The following is an 18,898-nucleotide window of genomic DNA, read 5'->3' as shown; positions in this document are numbered from 1 at the left end:
AGAGAGAGAGAGAGAGAGAGAGAGAGAGAGAGAGAGAGAGAGAGAGAGAGAGAGAGAGAGAGAGAGAGAGAGAGAGAGAGAGAGAGAGAGACCAATCAGAAATCATTGTCTATCAAACAGTGTTGCTGCTGAATTCCCTCACTAGGGGCAGCACAGTCTCATGGTGAATCCCAAACTAGCCCCTCACCCCTTCCAACTTGTACGGATGGCCCTCTATTGTCACGTGTTGCTGACGACTTTCATAGAGTGGCGAGGGGATAAAAAAAACATTAACTTCTGGACACACTCGTGACTTCAATAATGCAATTCATGTTAAACATTAAAATAATAAATTCAAATCAACAAGATATAAACCTCAATTACAGTTGAACATTTAATTTGGGAGGAATTTCATTTGTTTTATGTGTCAAGCCTCGAAATCGAACACAAGCAAATACAATTAGGCACACCTCTCCATTATGAAATTGCTCAAACTCCAAACATATTGTGGTGCATGTTCAGATAGCACTTCGCTCTGGAGCCTGTAGCCTTGCTGGCTTGGTCGAAGTGGCTATGCATATGGGGGAGGTGCACGTGAATGTGTGTAGATTATTTAGAATTGACACTGACTTCGGATGACAGAAATTAGTGCAGTGGTCTAAGGCACTGCATTGCAGTGTTGCAGCGTCACTACAGCCTGGGGTCTGACCATGAGTCCCATGGAGTGGCGCACAATTGGCCCAGCATCGTCCGGGTTAGGGGAGGGTTTGTCCGGGGGGGCTTTACTTGGCTCATCGCGCTCTAGCGACTCCTTGTCGCGGTTGTTAGTTGAATGGTGTTTCCTCCGACACATTGGTGCAGCTGGTTTCCGGGTTAAGCGAGCGGGTGTTAAGAAGCGCGGCTTTGCTGGTCATGGTGTCGGAGGATGCATGACTCAACCTTCGCCTCTCCTGAGCCCGTTGGGGAGTTGCAGCGATGAGACAAGATCGTAATCCCGAAATTGGGGAGAAAAAAGGGGGGGAAAATGACTAACCAAAAATAAATGTATAAAATAAATAAATGAGTGCAGGAGGAATATGACCATAATATAATTTTCAATCTGACTCCATTATCATGTAAATATTGCTATAGGCCTTTAAACATATCCGATGGATAGTAAGATAGCAAGTCTTATCGTCCCCACTCGGAGTACTATAAGTGACACTCTAGGTTCTCCGTTATGCAATTATTAAGTGTCTAAGAGACAAAGAGCTAATACCTTGCAATCATGTCCAAGCATTAATTGATTGAGTTAACCTTAGCCCAGAGATGCACTATGTGTAGTGTAATAACATTTACTCATAGACCATTAGATCAAAGACTAATTCAAAGAAATATGAGGACTACCGTACTTATCAATTTAAAAGTAATCAGATTTATTACAGCTATACAATAAGAATACAGTTATCATATAGTACATACCAGAACTCTTCAATGTCAAAATATACCAAATCTAAAGTCAAATTCTAAAGTCTAAAGTATAAAAACACACTAGATTGTTTTACAATGACTGCCTGAATGAAACAACTCAACACTTTTTATCCTAACTACGGCGGAACTCGATCTCAACAACTACCATCTTTTAATTACCATCACTTTGCTTGGCCCAAAACAATAAAACAAACATCACACACATTTTCGAATTGAATCATCACAACTCAATGTAAATGATAGGAGCGCACCTCTGTGTCAGAAATCCATAACACATACAGTACAATACAACATATCAAAATGTTCAGCTCTTGAAACAATCCAAACATGTCAGGTTTATTCACACAGTAACATTATTTACGTTGATTCAAGTTTTCATCTGTCTTCACACCTCTGACGGTGCCCGTGCTCCCAATGTTCCATGGGAGCGTCCCGCCCCGGAGAAAGCCACGGATAAGGTGTGTTTGACTCCTGTGATAGCAAACATATGGCCAGCCATCCGGACAATGTCATAAATTGGGATTGAATCATCACAATAGGCCCTGGCGCCGGCAAGTCTCAGACACATTTTCGTCAATGGCCTTCATCATAGTTCACATTCTTATTTTTCCACTGCACGCGCAAATGGAGTTGATTGAGCTTGAACCTCGTATCAGACTCAGTAAAAGGTTTCAATCAGACTCAGTAAAAGGTTCAAATAGGATCAGATTTTTCCCCATGTGAGCATGTTCCCTCAGGGTGTAGACTAGTGTAGTTCAGGTTAACATACATCATGTTTCCTTTCAAAATGTTACATTAGAGCTTGACTTAAGTGCACAAATGTAGTCATCTTTGTTACTTTTTGAAGTCTTAACCAATATGGATATTATCACACTATTCTAGGGGTTACCATTTGACACCAGAGGTTAAGGCATCACGCCGCCTTCCTCCTTCTTATTAATGAATAACGAACTCAGAAAGGATTGAATGTGGAGCTGATAAGACCATTTAAGATTGAAACCCTTATTCTAATAAAACCAGGGTGTGAGCAACAGCTTGTAAATGATGAAATGTGAAGCTGATGCAGAGATGTTTGGACTTTTTGATGCCTTATGTGTACAAGGTCAAGGAAGTCAACTCAGAGAGGAAGTGTGGAGGAAATGCCCAAACGGTATGGGTCAGAAGTGAAAGTTGCTCTCTAAGGATTTCTGGATTAGGGTTAAAGGGTTTCTGGGTGAATTGTTATAAACTCTAAGATGTATTTTCCTCTGATATTTTTCACATATTTCTACTATTCCCTTTTAACCTATTTCTAATATTGAAATATATGGGAATCTTACGTAGAAAATTAGACTCAACGTTTGCTTTGATACAGCCTGATACTGTAATTACTGAGTGTTTATCATAATCATTTTTTAAAACTTGATATAAAAAAGAGACACGCCAGTAATAATAACAACGCAAGCTTATTGAAACACTTTGCTATACTCATTCATTGCAGCAGCAGTGCTGGTTGTAGTGCATTTTATGGCTTATAAAAGTGTTGAACAATGTGTTACTAGTGCCGAATAGCAACTTAAACATGAACTTACTCATAAAAACAGCAGAGCTTTGCTGTTTTCAGTCATGATTTTAAATGTTTTTAAATCTCACAGTATCAACTTTGTTGTGCGCTCAAGGCTTCTTGTTATGGTCTATGGCTCGAGGAAACTGTGCAGACTCTGTGATCTGAGCTGTCTGATTGGCCAAGGGTAGGCCTGGAGGTGCACTTGATTTGCTCTCTGGGCCTGCCGGGTAGGCGGAGGTCTATCCTCAGACACATGAAAAGGTTCAAAATGGGAACACTGCATTCCCGGCGCTAGGGCTGCTGAATAAAATGCACCTACTGCCAACAGCACAAACCAAATAAATAAATAAGGACACAAGGCTGTTTCATTGGGTTTTTTACAGAAATGTTTGGTGATCGACTAGGAATGCCTTGAAGATCGACCAGTCGATCGGGAGTTGGTGACCACTGTTATATGCACTCCTGACAATAAATCTAAGTCAGTGTGATTTGCATCTCCTAGTATATTGGTGTGCTCTGAAAACAGACCCATGTTTCAGTTGGCCTGATGCTTCCCTAATCCCCAGTGAATGGAACAGACTCAAGCAACTGTAAAAACACCCCATCTCTTTAATGGTCCTAGTTCTAACGAAGTAAAGTTTACCAAAACATTTAGGTTACTAGCTTTATCGTTCTTGGCAATAGACTATACCTAAGATGTTGCAAAGTTATTGCACTGCAGTGTTGCTCTGTATTTTTGCAGCAGGACATAGCAAATGCCAGGTAGAAAGGGAGAGTTTGAGGACAATTATCCAATAACAATGGGAAAAGGGACAGGCTGTGCAGTTTACTGGAGGCAGGAAGGGTATTTTGGTCTACTTTACTTAACACACATGGCTTTATTTGAAGGTCAATAGAAAGTGATTTTACTGATGCAAACTATGGTTGGGCGGTATCCAGATTTTATGTCATCATACCTTCCTTCTATCATCCCGGAATGCTAACAGAATTAGCACAATTAATAGTGAATTTTCATGGGGGCTGTTTTCTAAATGCTAACAAGCTCAAATGAAAATAAACTTAATGCAAACACAGGCAATCCAGCTCGTAAAGAAATTCATATGGAGGTAGGAGCTACCAAATGTCATTTTTGGTGAGTTTGGACATTTACAATGTGAATGACAGACATTGTGCAAATGAACAAAGTTTTGACCCATGCTTGTCTAAAGGAAAAACAGTACTCACTCTGGAGCAGGATGTGTACACACGCTGTGTCTGTGTGGAGTCTGAAGTTGCTAGGGCAACAGCCTGCCTGCTCGGAGATAAGGGGGGAATAACGCAACCCATAACTTTAACTTGCTAGTTAAAGTTATTCAGTGTTATTTCACACAGGAAAAAAATATATAAAACGCATAAAAAATATCTTGCAGCATTTTGTAAATACAGATGTAAAATGCTTCTTATTGTAATTTCTGCTCAGCATCAGGCTAATTTTGTGCTTCAGTTCTCTTCACTCAGACGAGAATTCACGGAAGGGCATTCTATCACTAGACAGCGTTCTGACTCAAGGTAGGAGTCATAGTTTGCTTTTTAGGTACTATAATTCAATATCTCTTTCCCCTTGTTAGAATGTGAATAACCTTGGTGGAGATGTTTTGCTTGACAACAGATGACTTCATAGGTAAGGCATTGTTGGAGAGATACTGTAACTTTAGCAGTAGTTGAATAGAGAAGTTTGGCTGAACGCCCATTTCCCCATTGCTTCGTCTTCCAGGTCAGAAAAGTTAACACTCGTAATGTATTCAGTTACATTTCCCCCCATCCTAAACTACCCTTCAAAAGTTGCCTTGACAGAACAATAAGGTGCTATTTCAGAGCACATTGAGCTCAGTGGAGAGAGAGGGAAGAGGAAACTTGTTGGGCGAGACCAGGGAGCACATTGTGTAGACTATATGTGACATGTCTCGAAGATATTGTGCTCTGTCGCCTCACGTTGCTCAGTGTTAATAAGTTGCTGACCCTTCCGTAGGGGCATCACAGAACTGTCCAATCCATTTCATAGACTTTCAGTGGGAATGTTATTCCCTGTCAGTTTGTTCTGCTGGGCACACAGAGAACGGCCCGTGCTGAGTCTGACGACCCAACGCCTTCTTTCCATGTAGGGCTTCTCCCTAGAAGAAAGACTCGTCAAAGCCTTTTTATGGGCAGACCCTATCGTCTGTGTAGTTTACTGGAAGGAAGGAGGAAGGGAAGGAGGGAGGGAGGGAGGGTATTTTGGCCAGGGTTGATATAGTGTAAAGACAGGATATTGTTTGAACATTTTCTAGATTTATAGTCCAACTCCTCCACGTCGTCTCGTTTATTTCACTGTTCTGTATATACAGTTGAAGTCGGAAGTTTACATACACTTAGGTTGGAGTCATTAAAACTAGTTTTTAAACCACTCCACAAATTTCTTGTTAACAAACTATAGTTTTGGCAAGTCGGTTAGGACATCTATTTTGTGCATGACACAAGTAATATTTCCAACAATTGTTTACAGAGATTATTTCACTTATAATTCACTGTATCACAATTCCATTGGGTCAGAAGTTTACATACACTAAGTTGACTGTGCCTTAAACAGCTTGGAAAATTCCAGAAAATTATGTCATGGCTTTAGAAGCTTCTGATAGGCTAATTGACATCATTTGAGCCAATGGACGTGTACCTGTGGATGTATTTCCCCTTTCCCCCTCTGAGTTTGAAGGTAGTTTGAAGGCCTACCTTCAAACTCAGTGCCACATTGCTTGACATCATTGGTAAATCCAAAGAAATCAGCCAAGACCTCAGAAAAATATTTGTAGACCTCCACAAGTCTGGTTCATCCTTGGGAGCAATTTGCAAATGCCTGAAGTTACCATGTTCATCTGTACAAACAATACTACGCAAGTATAAACACCATGGGACTACGCAACCGTCATACCGCTCAGGAAGGAGACGCGTTCTGTCTGCTAGAGATGAACGTACTTTGGTGCGAAAAGTGCAAATCAATCCCAGAACAACAGCAAATGACCTTGTGAAGATGCTGAAGGAAACAAGTACAAAAGTATCTATATCCACAGTAAAATGAGTCCTATATCGACATAACCTGAAAGGCCACTCAGCAAGGAAGAAGCCACTGCTCCAAAACTGCCATAAAAAAAGCCAGACTACGGTTTGCAACTGCACATGGGGACAAAGATCGTACTTTTTGGAGAAATGTCCTCTGGTCTGATAAAACAAAAATACAACTGTTTGGCCATAATGACCATCGTTATGTTTGGAGGAAAAAGGGGGACGCTTGTAAGCCAAAGAACACCATCCAAACCGTGAAGCACGGGGGTGGCAGCATCATGTTGAGGGGGTGCTTTGATGCAGGAGGGACTCGTGCACTTCACAAAATAGATGGCATCATGAGGTAGGAAAATTACGTGGATATATTGAAGCAACATCTCAAGACATCAGTCAGGAAGTTAAAGCTTGGTATCAAATGGGTCTTCCAAATGGACAATGACCACAAGCATACTTCCAAAGTTGTGGCAAAATGGCTTAAGGACACCAAAGTCAAGGTATTGGAGTAGCCATCACAAAGCCCTGACCTCAATCCTATAGAGAATTTGTGGGCAGAACTGAAAAAGCGTTTTCAAGCAAGGAGGCCTACAAACCTGACTCAGTTACACCAGCTCTGTCAGGGGGAATGGGCCAAAGATCACCCAACTTATTGTGGGAAGCTTGTGGAAGGCTACCCGAAATGTTTGCTCAAGTTAAACAATTTAAAGGAAATGCTACCAAATACACATTGAGTGTATGTAAACTTCTGACCCACTGGGAATGTGATGAAAGAAATAAAAGCTGAAATAAATCGTTCTCTCTTCTATTCTGACATTTCCTATTCTTAAAATGAAGTGGTGATCCTAACTGACCTAAGACAGGGACATTTTTACTAGGATTAAATGTCAGGAAATGTGAAAACACTGAGTTTAAATGTATTTGGCTATGGTGTATGTAAACTTCCGACTTCAACTTTATCAACGTATTTAGTGTTTAAATTCCCTTTAGGCTATCTGATGTGGGCGGTATCTAGATTTTCATATTGTCATACCGTCCTTCTATCATCCCGGAATATACGGTATTACTGGCTTAGTACACAAGGGGGCGCCATAACAACGCAAGAAAATCCATTAGGCGTCTATTACCAGAATGCTAACAAAGTTAACACAGGTAATAGCGAATATCTATTTGAGGCTGTTAGCTAAATGCTAACAAGTGCAAAATAAAATAAACAAATTACAAAGACAGGCAATCCAGCTCATAAAGTAATACATATATGGGTGGGAGCTACCAAATGTCATTTTTGGTGAGTTTGGACATTTACAAGCGAATGTGAACGAGAGATATTGTGAATTTAAACAAAGTTTTGATGCGTGCTTGTCTGAAGGAAGAACTGTACTGGCTCTGGAGCAGCATGTGTACATGGTGTTTGAATGGAGTCCGGAGACACTAGGGCAATGGGCCTTCATGCTCTGATCGGAGAAGAGGGGCGAGGAGAAGACCAGCTGAGAACGGAGAGGAGAAAAAACTAAAGGAAATCAAGATATTGACAGCTGTACAAATAACTTATCCAAATGGCATTGACTTCTCAAACACGGCAGAAAGCTAACACAATATGATGCCCCGTCACCTTCTTAATTCAGCCACTTATATAACTAGCACGTTAACGCAGAATTCTGCATTTTTTTTTACACAGGACAAAATTATAAAATGCATAAGAAATATCTTGCTGCGTTTTGTAAAAAACCTTCTTATTGTAATTTCTGCTCGGCATCAGACAAATGTTGTGCTTCAGTTGCAATTCCCTTCTCAGATGAGAATTCACAAACGGGCATTCTATCACAAGACAGCGCTCGGACTGATGTGTAGCTAATTTTCTCTGGTACTTTTCTAGTTGTAGCCAGATTACTTTTCTCCAGTAAAATGCAAGATTAACTTTAAGCAAAACATCAGGAAATGTAGCTGGCTACATTCTTTCTATGATACACATTAGATATATATGATGGCCACGCATCGTTTTTGCAAAAAATACCTTTTTCATTGTAAGCTGTTTCTTGTTTGGCTGCCAGCCAAATAGCGTCACTTCTGTTGTCATCTGATGAAAATGAAGCTATTTTCTGCCGATTGTGTTCCACTAATGTTTATTCTGTGAAACCCTGAACACTCTATTGAGTGAAGAAAACAGAGTTGACTTTTAATATAAAAACCCTGCAATGCACAGCTGGACTCACCTGCTCCTGCTTTCTCTCATTGTGCTATTTACAAACAAACATGTGACTGGCTCAACTGTTCTGGGGAACTATGGTAAGCTTCATAGTGTAACATAATTTGACAGGTGAAATGAAGAATGTGATCTGCTTTATCTCTTAACGTATTGCACAAATTGACTGCAGGTATTTAATTAAAAAATACCTACAAATATTAAAATGTTTTGAAAAACTTCAAAGAAATATGTTTTATGGTTTTAACAGTATTGAAAAAACATCTTGTGGTTATTTCCATATACTGCGTATATGGTATATACTGTATCCTGCCAAACAATGTTACAGTAAACTATCGTTTGTTTTGTGTCCAGACCTGCAGTTGTATGAACGTCCTCCTACCCTTCCTGTCCTGTACTTTGTGTTGTTGTTTTTTGTGACACCCAGTCAGTGTGTAGCGTAACCCAAAAAGGTCTGAGACTCTGAAACCCTGGCAGTTGGCACTAGTTTAAGGATGATCTCTGTCTCTGCCTCTCAATCTGGCCCTCTATGAAAGTGGCCTGGGGTGGGCAGGCAGTTGTTTGGCCTCCCACGTTGCACTGTGTCCTTATACTCTCACTGGGCTCTGGAGGATTACTCTCCAAGATGCTTAGTAAACTTGAGCAGCATTAATGGAGGGGAACAAAGAATCACTCTGCACAGAGAGAAATGCAAGAAAATGAACTGAAAATGACCCACTTTCGATTGTTTGAAAAGGAAATAATCTCCCAAATATCTTTATTTTTTAAACAAGCCGTAGAAAGTTGGTTGCAATTTCAGTTTAATCCACCTGAAAGGACAGAACAAATAATACAACAAATATTGTGGTTAAATTCAAATATACTAATTGATAAACTGAATTATTCGAAGAAATTAAATTTATAAAAAAGGTATCATTTTTGTGAATGATATCATGGTGGAGTTATGTCACACATGCAGCTAACACAGACATATGGAAATGTCTGCTCTACACAAAGGCAAGTAGAAGGGGGAAAAAGTAAGGAACTTGTTTGTCAGTCCTGTATTAAAGAACATAAATGGTTAAAGAAAATTGTGATAAATAAAAACATATACCAATTTCATTTAAGGACCAAAAAACTGACAGCTGTGCCATATAAATTGCAAAATAGTTGGGAAGAGATTTTCGATGTACCCATTCCATGGCACATGGTTTATGAATTTATATGCAAAACAACACCGGATGCAAAACTTCAAATTCTTCAATTTAAATTACTATACAAAATTCTTGCAACCAATAGAATGTTATATATAAGGGGGATACAAAATCTTTCCAGCTCTGCAGATTCTGCTGTCAGGAGGCAGATCATTAGATAATTTATTTTGGTATTGTCCATATATAGCTCGTTTTTGGTCACAGGTCCAGGAATGGCTGAAGAATTTTAACATTTGCCTACAACTAATGCTGCAGATACAGTGGGGCAAAAAAGTATTTAGTCAGCCACCAATTGTGCAAGTTCTCCCACTTAAAAAGATGAGAGAGGCCTGTAATTTTCATCATGGGTACACACACTTCAACTATGACAGACAAAATGAGAAGAAAAAAATCCAGAAAATCACATTGTAGGATTTTTTATTAATTTATTTGCAAATTATGGTGGAAAATAAGTAATAATTGCTCCCACAGTTGATTTCTTCAAACCAAGCTGCTTACCTATTGCAGATTTAGTCTTACCAGCCTGGTGCAGGTCTACAATTTTGTTTCTGGTGTCCTTTGACAGCTCTTTGGTCTTGGCCATAGTGGAGTTTGGTGCGTGACTGTTTGAGGTTGTGGACAGGTGTCTTTTATACTGATAACAAGTGTCATTAATACAGGTAACGAGTGGAGGACAGAGGAGCCTCTTAAAGAAGAAGTTACAGGTCTGTGAGAGCCAGAAATCTTGCTTGTTTGTAGGTGACCAAATACTTATTTTCCACCATAATTTGCAAATAAATTCATTACAAATCCTACAATGTGATTTTCAGGATTTTTTTTTCTCTCATTTTGTCTGTCATAGTTGAAGTGTACATATGATGAACATTACAGGCCTCATCTTTTTAAGTGGGAGAACTTGCACAATTGGTGGCTGACTAAATACTTTTTTGCCCCACTGTACATGGTTAGTATATTTTGGATGGTTACATAACTCTGTGTCACTTTGTGTTTCATTGCATATGCCACTAGCATAGTGTGCATACTGTCCCGTGCACAGAACATGCTATTGGGTACATACATGTACAGTGCAGCATTACACCTGTGATATGAAGTGCTTGTATGTTGGCTTATGTGTTGAGTTGAATAGCTTTGAAAGTATTTTCTTAAGAGCTTTCATTAGGCTCTGGAGTGATGGTGCAAGGAACAGTGCAAGGCTGGTCACTGTCTTTTATGGCCTGCATTCTGGTTTAATGTCTGTATTGTGTTAGGAAGGTCCATTAGAGGGAGCTGTATACACTGGAGGTGCCTGTAAAATACAACTTTGCTTGACTCAATACACACATTAGTGGAGGAAAAGGCCCCTCCTGCCTTTAGATCAGGGTTACAATGTTAGACATGACATTGCCACTTCTATTGCATCTCTATTAAACCTACGTCTCTGGAAGAAAAGCCCTCCTCCGCAGATATCCAGAACTTATGAATCTGTGTTTGTTGGAAGTACCCAGTACTTCGTATTATCTTAGGATATGCAAACCTTCCCCTGTATTATGTTCATAGATGCAGCATTTATTACAACATAGAGCATAGAGACTAACATTTTCATTTTCCAAAAAAAAGTCTGTGCTGTCGGTTAGTGGTATGGACCACTGGGTTAATTAATATCACTAAAGGATGTGATTTATAGACAGCAGGAAATGCAGCCTAGTTCTGTTGCTCTCTAAGCAAATTAGTGGAAGACAGAAAGACTAGAGCCCAGCGGTTTTATTGAATTACGTCTGACATGCTCTACAGAGAGTATAATTCATGGGATACTTAAATGCTCGAGCAAAGTACAACAGGAACAAATTAGTTTGTTTTGTACTTGTTCTATAACAGGACTGTTGGAAGAAAATGGGATTTCAGAGGCAATTAAGGGAAATATTTTGGATGATTACCAACAAGACCATTTGACTCAGGTTATGGCCTTAATTAAAATGAAGATTTATTTAATTAAATGAAAATGTCCATTATTTCTCTTGAATAGTATAATATAGCAGTTTTGTCTTAACTGTTTTCATAGAACATGAAATGAATGAAAGTCATTTTTTGTTTAAGGCGTGTCTTATTTTCATTCTCATTTGCTTGTACTGTAACCTCCCCATGCAGAGTAAAATGCTTCCTATCACTGTCATCTAACAATGCTCAGACTTGAGACTTGAGGTTAAAGACTTGAGGTTTGAAAACATTTGAACTGGTTCACCCACAAGATGGTTGGGAAATAAACAGAGGCCATGCAACATGCAACCAAGCCTGTCAGTGGTGGCCTAGAGGGAAATCTCATAAATGAACCATGCAAAATCACCTCTCACATACGGCCACACCACATTCATTATCCCAGAGTTGAACCTGAGCTCCTCAGAAAAGTGTGAGAGGGAGAGAGAGCGAAATGGAAAAGGTGAAAGGAGGCCTATCCGCTTGATGTCAGGAACTGGGGAGATGATCACTTGCTTTTGTACCTACTGTCCTGAGATGAGAGAGAGAGAGGGAAGTAGGTGGGGGCTGCCTGTTTGTCCTCAGTAGGGGAGGGGTAGGCTCATGTGGTGCACCTGCCTGCCTGGAGAGAGAAACACTGGGTGTTCTTGCTTGTCCTTAGAGTGAGCTTTTCTTTTGACAGCTCTAAAAAATAAAACATCTCTTAGACCGTTTTGCTGGCCATTTCATGTCTTCTAGATAAGACAAAAGGAGGGGGGAATGGCTAGAAGCATTGTAGAAGTCCTGCAGCTCTGTGTTTGTTGTGACTCAGGCAGGGCTGGGTAGCTTCTGTCCCAGGTTCATATCACTAAGAATGTCTTGCGTTCACTGCTATGGAATGTTAAGTCTCAGCATTATTTTCCTCATCTGAAACGCTTAAACCTGCAGGATGACAGCAAAATCATATGCCCTCCAGGCCTCCTGAGTGGCGCAGTGGGCTAAGGCACTAGCTGTGCCACTAGAGATTCTGGGTTCAAGTCCCGGCTCTGTCGCAGATGGCCGCGACTGGGAGGCCCATGGGGCGGCGCACAATTGGCCCAGCGTCATCTGCGTTAGGGAGGGTTTGGCCAGCAGGGATATCCTTGTCTCATCGTTCACTAGCGACTCCTGTGGCGGGCCGGGCACAGGGTGTTTCCTCCGACACATTGGTGCTTCTGGGTTGGATGGGCATTGTGTCAAGAAGCAGTGCAGCTTTGTTGGGTTGTGTTTCGGACGACGCATGGCTCTCGACCTTCGCCTCTCCCGAGCCAGTACGGGAGTTGCAGCGATGAGACAAGACTGTACTACCAATTGGGGAGAAAAAAGTGGTGAAAAATAAAATATAATTTTTAAAAATCATATGCCTCTCATTTTCTCACTATCAGATGCACAGAAGGCGTGGTCCTTGAAAAAGGTTGAATGTTTTGTCTTGTGCAACAGTAGGATAGTTGAGTGTGATTACCAAGGAGATAGTGTTTCTGAAAACAGTGAGTTTGGTTTAAAGTTTGAGCCTGTAAGTGAGTGATTATGGACTTACTTTAAAGGCGTCAGCATGCTTCCCAGACAAAACAGTTTGATAGAGTTTGTGCATATATTATGATGTCATTCTGTGACGTTTTTGTTTGTTTTGGACTTTGGTGATGTTTTTTTTCTGAAGCCAATCTGAGGTTCGTAGTCGAAGTCTATGCCCCTTTGTTGGTCATTGGTCAACTGTAGCGATTCTTCAATACATTCTTTGTTGTCATTCAAGGAGAGATGACTCGTTTTCATTGAAAAATACTGCACATCTTAGATGTAAAATTGCACGACTAAGATCAATTCGGCAAAAACGTCAAAATGAACGACAGATTTCTGGCGTTATCTTAAATTAATTCTGACTATTTTGAGGAAGCATATACTGGCTACGGTGTCTAAAAATGGACATACAGTACTATTGCTGCTTTTAAGGGGGTATGCGAGCACACTCGTTCAGCACTGAAACATGCTGACGCCTTAAACGGCAAGCCTCTGAAAGGTGATATCACTGAGTTTTTCTTCTTTGATGTTTCCTGTGGTGAGAACAATGGTGGCGTTGTTGCTATTTGGAAACAACACTCTGTTTCTAAGGAAAAGCTTGAAACAGTGACTGCACAGCACTAATTTAATGCACAACAGGCCATTTAGTGTATACACAAGATGGAAACTGTGCTGGAGTTTCTCCTGAAAACGCTGTCAGCATGCATGACAACTTTATTGGCATAATCTGCTCTCTTTGCTTTCGCTCTCCTGCTTTTATTACATTTTTACAACTCTATGTACTATTTTGGGAATAGTTTTGTTCCATGTAGTATTTTATTTGTCTGTCAGGAATGACTTACTGTAGGACACCATGGTGAAGCTAAGAGTGATCATTCAGTGCATAAGTTATTGTTTCACTGGAATTGACTTGTAGGCTATTCAATCACAGTCAGAGATCAACAATTGTTGTTACAGCTGGTTGGGGAAATAGATGACAGACTACTGGAGTCTGGTTCAAGACTACAGACAAAGTGATTGATCCTAGAGCAGTGTTGGGGAACGGTACTTTTAAAAGTAACTTGTTGCGTTTCAATGTTACTTGCAATAAAAGTAACTTGTTATGATACTCCGTTACTTACTATGGAAAGTAACTAGTTACATTACTTTTGCGTTACCAAAAACAGAAAACCCTCTGAAGAGGCCTTGCACGTGTTGGTCATTCATTCTTATGCCCACTTGACTATCTTTGAATGGCTTGCATATCCTACCATCAACAGCCTAATCTATAACTCTGGGCTATACCAGCTCAAGTAATAAAGACAGACGCCATATCTCCTTTACAATACTTTAAATCAATCAACTAAAACCATCTTGGCAGTAAAGGGAGAGCTCAAATAGAAGGACAAGAGGCTACTGTTTTACACACATACGAACTGACCAGAGAGATTCTATGTAAAACTATACGATCACATTGTGTAATTGTAGTGCCCTTTCCTTTTATTGTGAGACAGAGCTGGAGACATGTAATTTCTTATCAACTGAGCCTAATTTGATCACCTAGCTACGCTGTTTGCTTTATTACCAGACAATAAATGGGTCAATCGCCTGAACCTGATGATCCTGTGTTTGCGTGTGAATCCTGCAAGTAGCATCAGTCAAGATTTGAGGGGTAACATCTGTCCTTTTCTTCTACCAATTTAAAATAATGTGACTACTTCCACAATAAAGGCTATTGTCTCTGCCATCTTGCTAGCTATCTAGCTACCAGCTGCCATGCCAGCTACATGCTGCAACATTCATGCAGATGCAGGAAGAACGCGAACCATGGCAAATGTAGGATAGGGGGAGTGATTTTAATTTGTGCCAACAAAGAAAAAGGGAAATAATATTGCAAAAGTAACTCGATATTATTTAAAGGGATAGTTCACCCAAATTACAACATGCCATATTAGTTTCCTTACCCTGTAAGCAGTCTATGGACTATTACGGCAATCCATGCTTTGGTTTAGTTTCCCTGGCACTGATTCCACATGCTAACATTTTGTGGCACAAATCCTATTCAAGTCATGGGACCGATATTATCATTTTTCGGGCACGTTGAAATCATCTATACGTGCTGTAATTTCTAAACCGTTTACCTGATATAGATAAAAACCCTCAAATTAAAGCTGACAGTCTGCACTTTAACCCCAAATTCATTATATCATTCCTAATTCAAAGTGCTGGAGTACAGAGCTCACTGTAGCTGTGTCTCTATTTGCCTTCAACCAACAGGCAATGTTGGCCTTACTGCCAACCTCCCAGACAACCAGGGTTTTTCCTAGGTCTCAGGAAGAAGCAATATGTTTTGTTCCCAGCTTGACAACCCTAAAGCAAACACTCCAGACTTCCCTCTCTTTATCCAGACAAAGTGACCTGATTTGTCCTGTGTTATGACAGGAACAATGTGCAGTACTTTATTGCTGTGCCTTGCCTAGGAGAAACATAGTCATTTACTGAGAGAAAACCTTACAAGCCAGTAATGTGAAACATATTGCCTATGGAATACAAAAACCACTAAAACAGATGTGTTTGAATGTGCATTTTAATTCCTACTTAGGTTTGAGTGGTATGGTGGTATGTTCAGGAAGCAGGGTCTCATTGTCAGTATTCACAGTGATGTACATGTATATACTAGGGATGCACGATATATCGGTAAGCATATTGGAATCGGCCGATATTAGCTAAAAATGTCAACATCGTCATTGGCCCGATGTCTAGTTTAATGCTGATGTGCAAAACCGATGTCAAATCAGACGTGCATACCTATATAACGTAGATAGATGACTTAAGGATGAAAAATATAGAGCTACACATGCAACACATTCCTAACCTAGCTCACAATGTCTGCTGTGTGGATTGAGCAATCAACAAGTAGAGCAGTCATTTGAAAGAGTAAGAACAATTCAGCGAGACAACTCAAAGACGAATGCCAAAATAATGGGATTCATTGCCCTTGACAATCAACCGTTCTCTGTCGTGGATGATGTTGGCTTTTGCCGACTGGTCGAGCACCGGTAAACACTTCCGCTATTTTTCATGCTGCACTACCGGAGTTACACAGCATCCATGAACTACTTGATATGGCCGTCACTGCTATTAGCTTCACGACTGATATTTGGACCAGCAATGTCAGCCCCATGAGCATTATGATTCTGACAGCACAGTGGGTCCACGAGGATTTCCTACTGAGGAAAGCCGTATTGTATGCTCAAGAATGTGCTGGTTCTCATGCCGCTGCTGACATTTCAATGGCATTTGAGAACATGTTTGAAACTTGGGAAACATGAACACTCCTGGCTCCATTTGAACAATTGACTCGAGAAATAAGCTCAACTGTGTCTGCAGCAGACGTGATACCCTGTCATGGCATTGAAACACCTGCTCAACGAAAATGCCAACACAGACCATCGGGTTAACGTGGAAAACTCTACTAGAGGTTGTGAACAAGGGATTTGATGGCGTTCTCTCTGAACCTCTACTGGGTCGACACCATGCTCAATGCTAAATGTTACAGACATGGCTGGACAAGATGGAAACGGACACAGTGACAGTGCACACTGAGGAAGAGAGGCCACAGACAGACAGAGCTGAAACTTCACTGCTTGACATGTACGATGAAATCCTGGTGAGACTGAATAAATGAACAACGAAACAGCACGGCAAGTAAGTGAAAGAAATATGTGTGTGTGTTTCAACTATTTACTCGAATGCTTAAAACGCCGCTAAAATGTTAAATATCGGTTATCGGTGTCGTTTTCTTTTTGGCAAGGAAAATATCGGATATCAGTATCGGCCAAAATGACATGTCGGTACATCCCTAGTATATACAGCTTTGATCTAAGCCAGTGTAATTTAGTGAATGGTGAAACTGACTTGTTTTTTCCATACATGCTCATTAATTGGCTGCTCGAGATGTATGCATAACATCTGTCATGCTGTGCTGGGTTCCCATCGGTGCCAGGGCTGACCCGGAGCCAGCGCGGCAAATGTCAGGCGGGTGCTCCACTCAGTCCTGCTCCTACTCCCTTCCCTTCCTCTCTCCGCCCCTCGCTTTAATGGAGCACAACTGCAAAGGGAGCTGGGATAGCAAGGAATGCTACTGCTTTTGTGTATCTCTAAATCATCACAATTAATCAACCAGCTAGGGCGTAAAATCACACCTCTGCTTAAGTTTTCTCTGCACTTTCTAGAAAGGGAAGTGGGATACCTAGTCAGTTGCACAACTGAATAGATTCAACCGAAATAGCACTGTTTCGTAATAATTTTGTTTGTCCTTTGTTCGCACATTTTAAAGTAAAGTGAAATTCCAGTAAACTCATTGCTGGATTAAAACATGACTATTTTAGGGTTTAAACCCATAATGCACCCATAATGCATAATCTGACTACCATGCACTAGTGGGAAAAGGGAAACACTCGGGAAAAAAACATACTTTATCTTCTGCAGGCCTGGTGAAAAAGAGAGACACACTTCTATCTTCTGACATTTACAGTATCTGTGTTTTTTTGGCTGTGAATGGACTTGGGTGAAGTCCATTGGGTGTTGGGTGAAGTGCTGCCTGTCGAACCCCCTCCCATTGTCTGTCTGCCCATCCGGCGTTTCAAACAGCACCTGCCAAAGCTCAGTTTTACGCTAAGTGTCATTTTATTTCAGTAATAACATGGCCATGGGCTCTGAGCCTCCACAGCACAAGACCTGACTGGCCTGAGCTTCAGCTAGAGGCTCTGGGGAGTGTCAGTTGGTCCAGGAGCTGCTTACTGCTTTAACCCACGTTATCCATAATATCCAATGCCTGTCTCACTAACACATTCAAATGTGATGTTTTGTTTCCACTTTCAATCAATCAGTTTACATTAAATGAGACAATGTGTCGAAAGATAAAAGTAGATTAGGTGACCAAATAAAGCCTCCCAGGTCTTCATAAGCGCTGGCTCTTTGTCCACCTCTGTCTGTCTGACTCCGTGTGCCAGGCTCTCCTCCACCCTCTGACAGATAACACTTTAATGAGGATGTGTGGTCCCACAGTCCTGCTTCAGCTGGTCACACTATTAGAGCTGGGAAGTTTGTAGATTTTGACTGTTTTATAGTAGGTCTCTTTTATATTATTTTTATTTATTTTTTCTCGATATGCACAGTATGTAGAGCAAGTATAATTTCTCTCATTATTGTATGGCATCAGTGGGTTGATGATTGTCCAAATCTGCCTGGTTGAGATCAGAGGTGATACACATGTTTAAGTGCAGTTCAATACAGTTTCCTTGACTCTGGCTCATTTGTTTTTTGCGTAATTATTTACATAGCATGCTTAAATACAACATTTGTCCTTACAATGAAATAGTCCCTTGATTTACAGCCCTCTGCATTATAAAGCTTGCCCCATACTGCCCTCTGGAAAAAGCGATGGATTCGTGAACATGGTTCACCACCTTGTGGTTGAGTTTAGAATTGTTACATTTCATCCATAAGATAGATAACATGTTGTCTACTGTACTACTATAAAGCCTTATCTCTCTATTTGTCTCCATGTCATTCCAGGGATCGTCTTCTCTACTTTGGTGTTTGGGCCTGCCTGTGGTTTCCTCCTGGGGTCCCTCTGCACCAAGTTCTATGTGGACTTCCTCTTCATCGACACCAGTGAGTTACTGGGAAATACAACCTCACATCACTCCCAACACTGTTCTATGGAAAAGCAATTAAGAAGTACATTAACCTAGCAACACATAATTAGAGCTAAGTACTTTGTTATTCAAGGTAAGCCAAAATAATGTTAATTTGGTTTATTAACATTATATAATTATAATTGAATTATGAGCCTATGTCCTAATTGTTAAATTAACACTCTCCCTCTAGAATCTAACATTGGAATTCCTCAGTAGTTGAATATAAGTCAAGAGGCAAATGTTTTCCTCTCAATATTTAGTCTGATAAGTG

The 18,898-nt window shown here is 40.6% G+C and overlaps 1 protein-coding gene across 3 annotated transcripts in view; it reads left to right on the top strand.

The window, feature by feature from the left end:
* LOC118396712 (solute carrier organic anion transporter family member 3A1-like) overlaps positions 1 to 18,898 on the top strand; it is a 71,804-nt gene that overhangs the window by 41,312 nt on the left and 11,594 nt on the right. For all 3 annotated transcript variants that reach the window (XM_035791083.2, XM_035791084.2, XM_052465762.1), the window contains one exon: positions 18,503 to 18,601. In XM_035791083.2, the coding sequence (XP_035646976.1) occupies positions 18,503 to 18,601 (99 nt within the window). The remainder of the gene's footprint in view (positions 1 to 18,502; positions 18,602 to 18,898) is intronic.

This window comes from Oncorhynchus keta, chromosome 17 (assembly GCF_023373465.1).
Source record: "Oncorhynchus keta strain PuntledgeMale-10-30-2019 chromosome 17, Oket_V2, whole genome shotgun sequence".
Classification (NCBI taxonomy): domain Eukaryota; kingdom Metazoa; phylum Chordata; class Actinopteri; order Salmoniformes; family Salmonidae; genus Oncorhynchus; species Oncorhynchus keta.
This window is presented reverse-complemented; position numbering and strand designations above follow the sequence as displayed.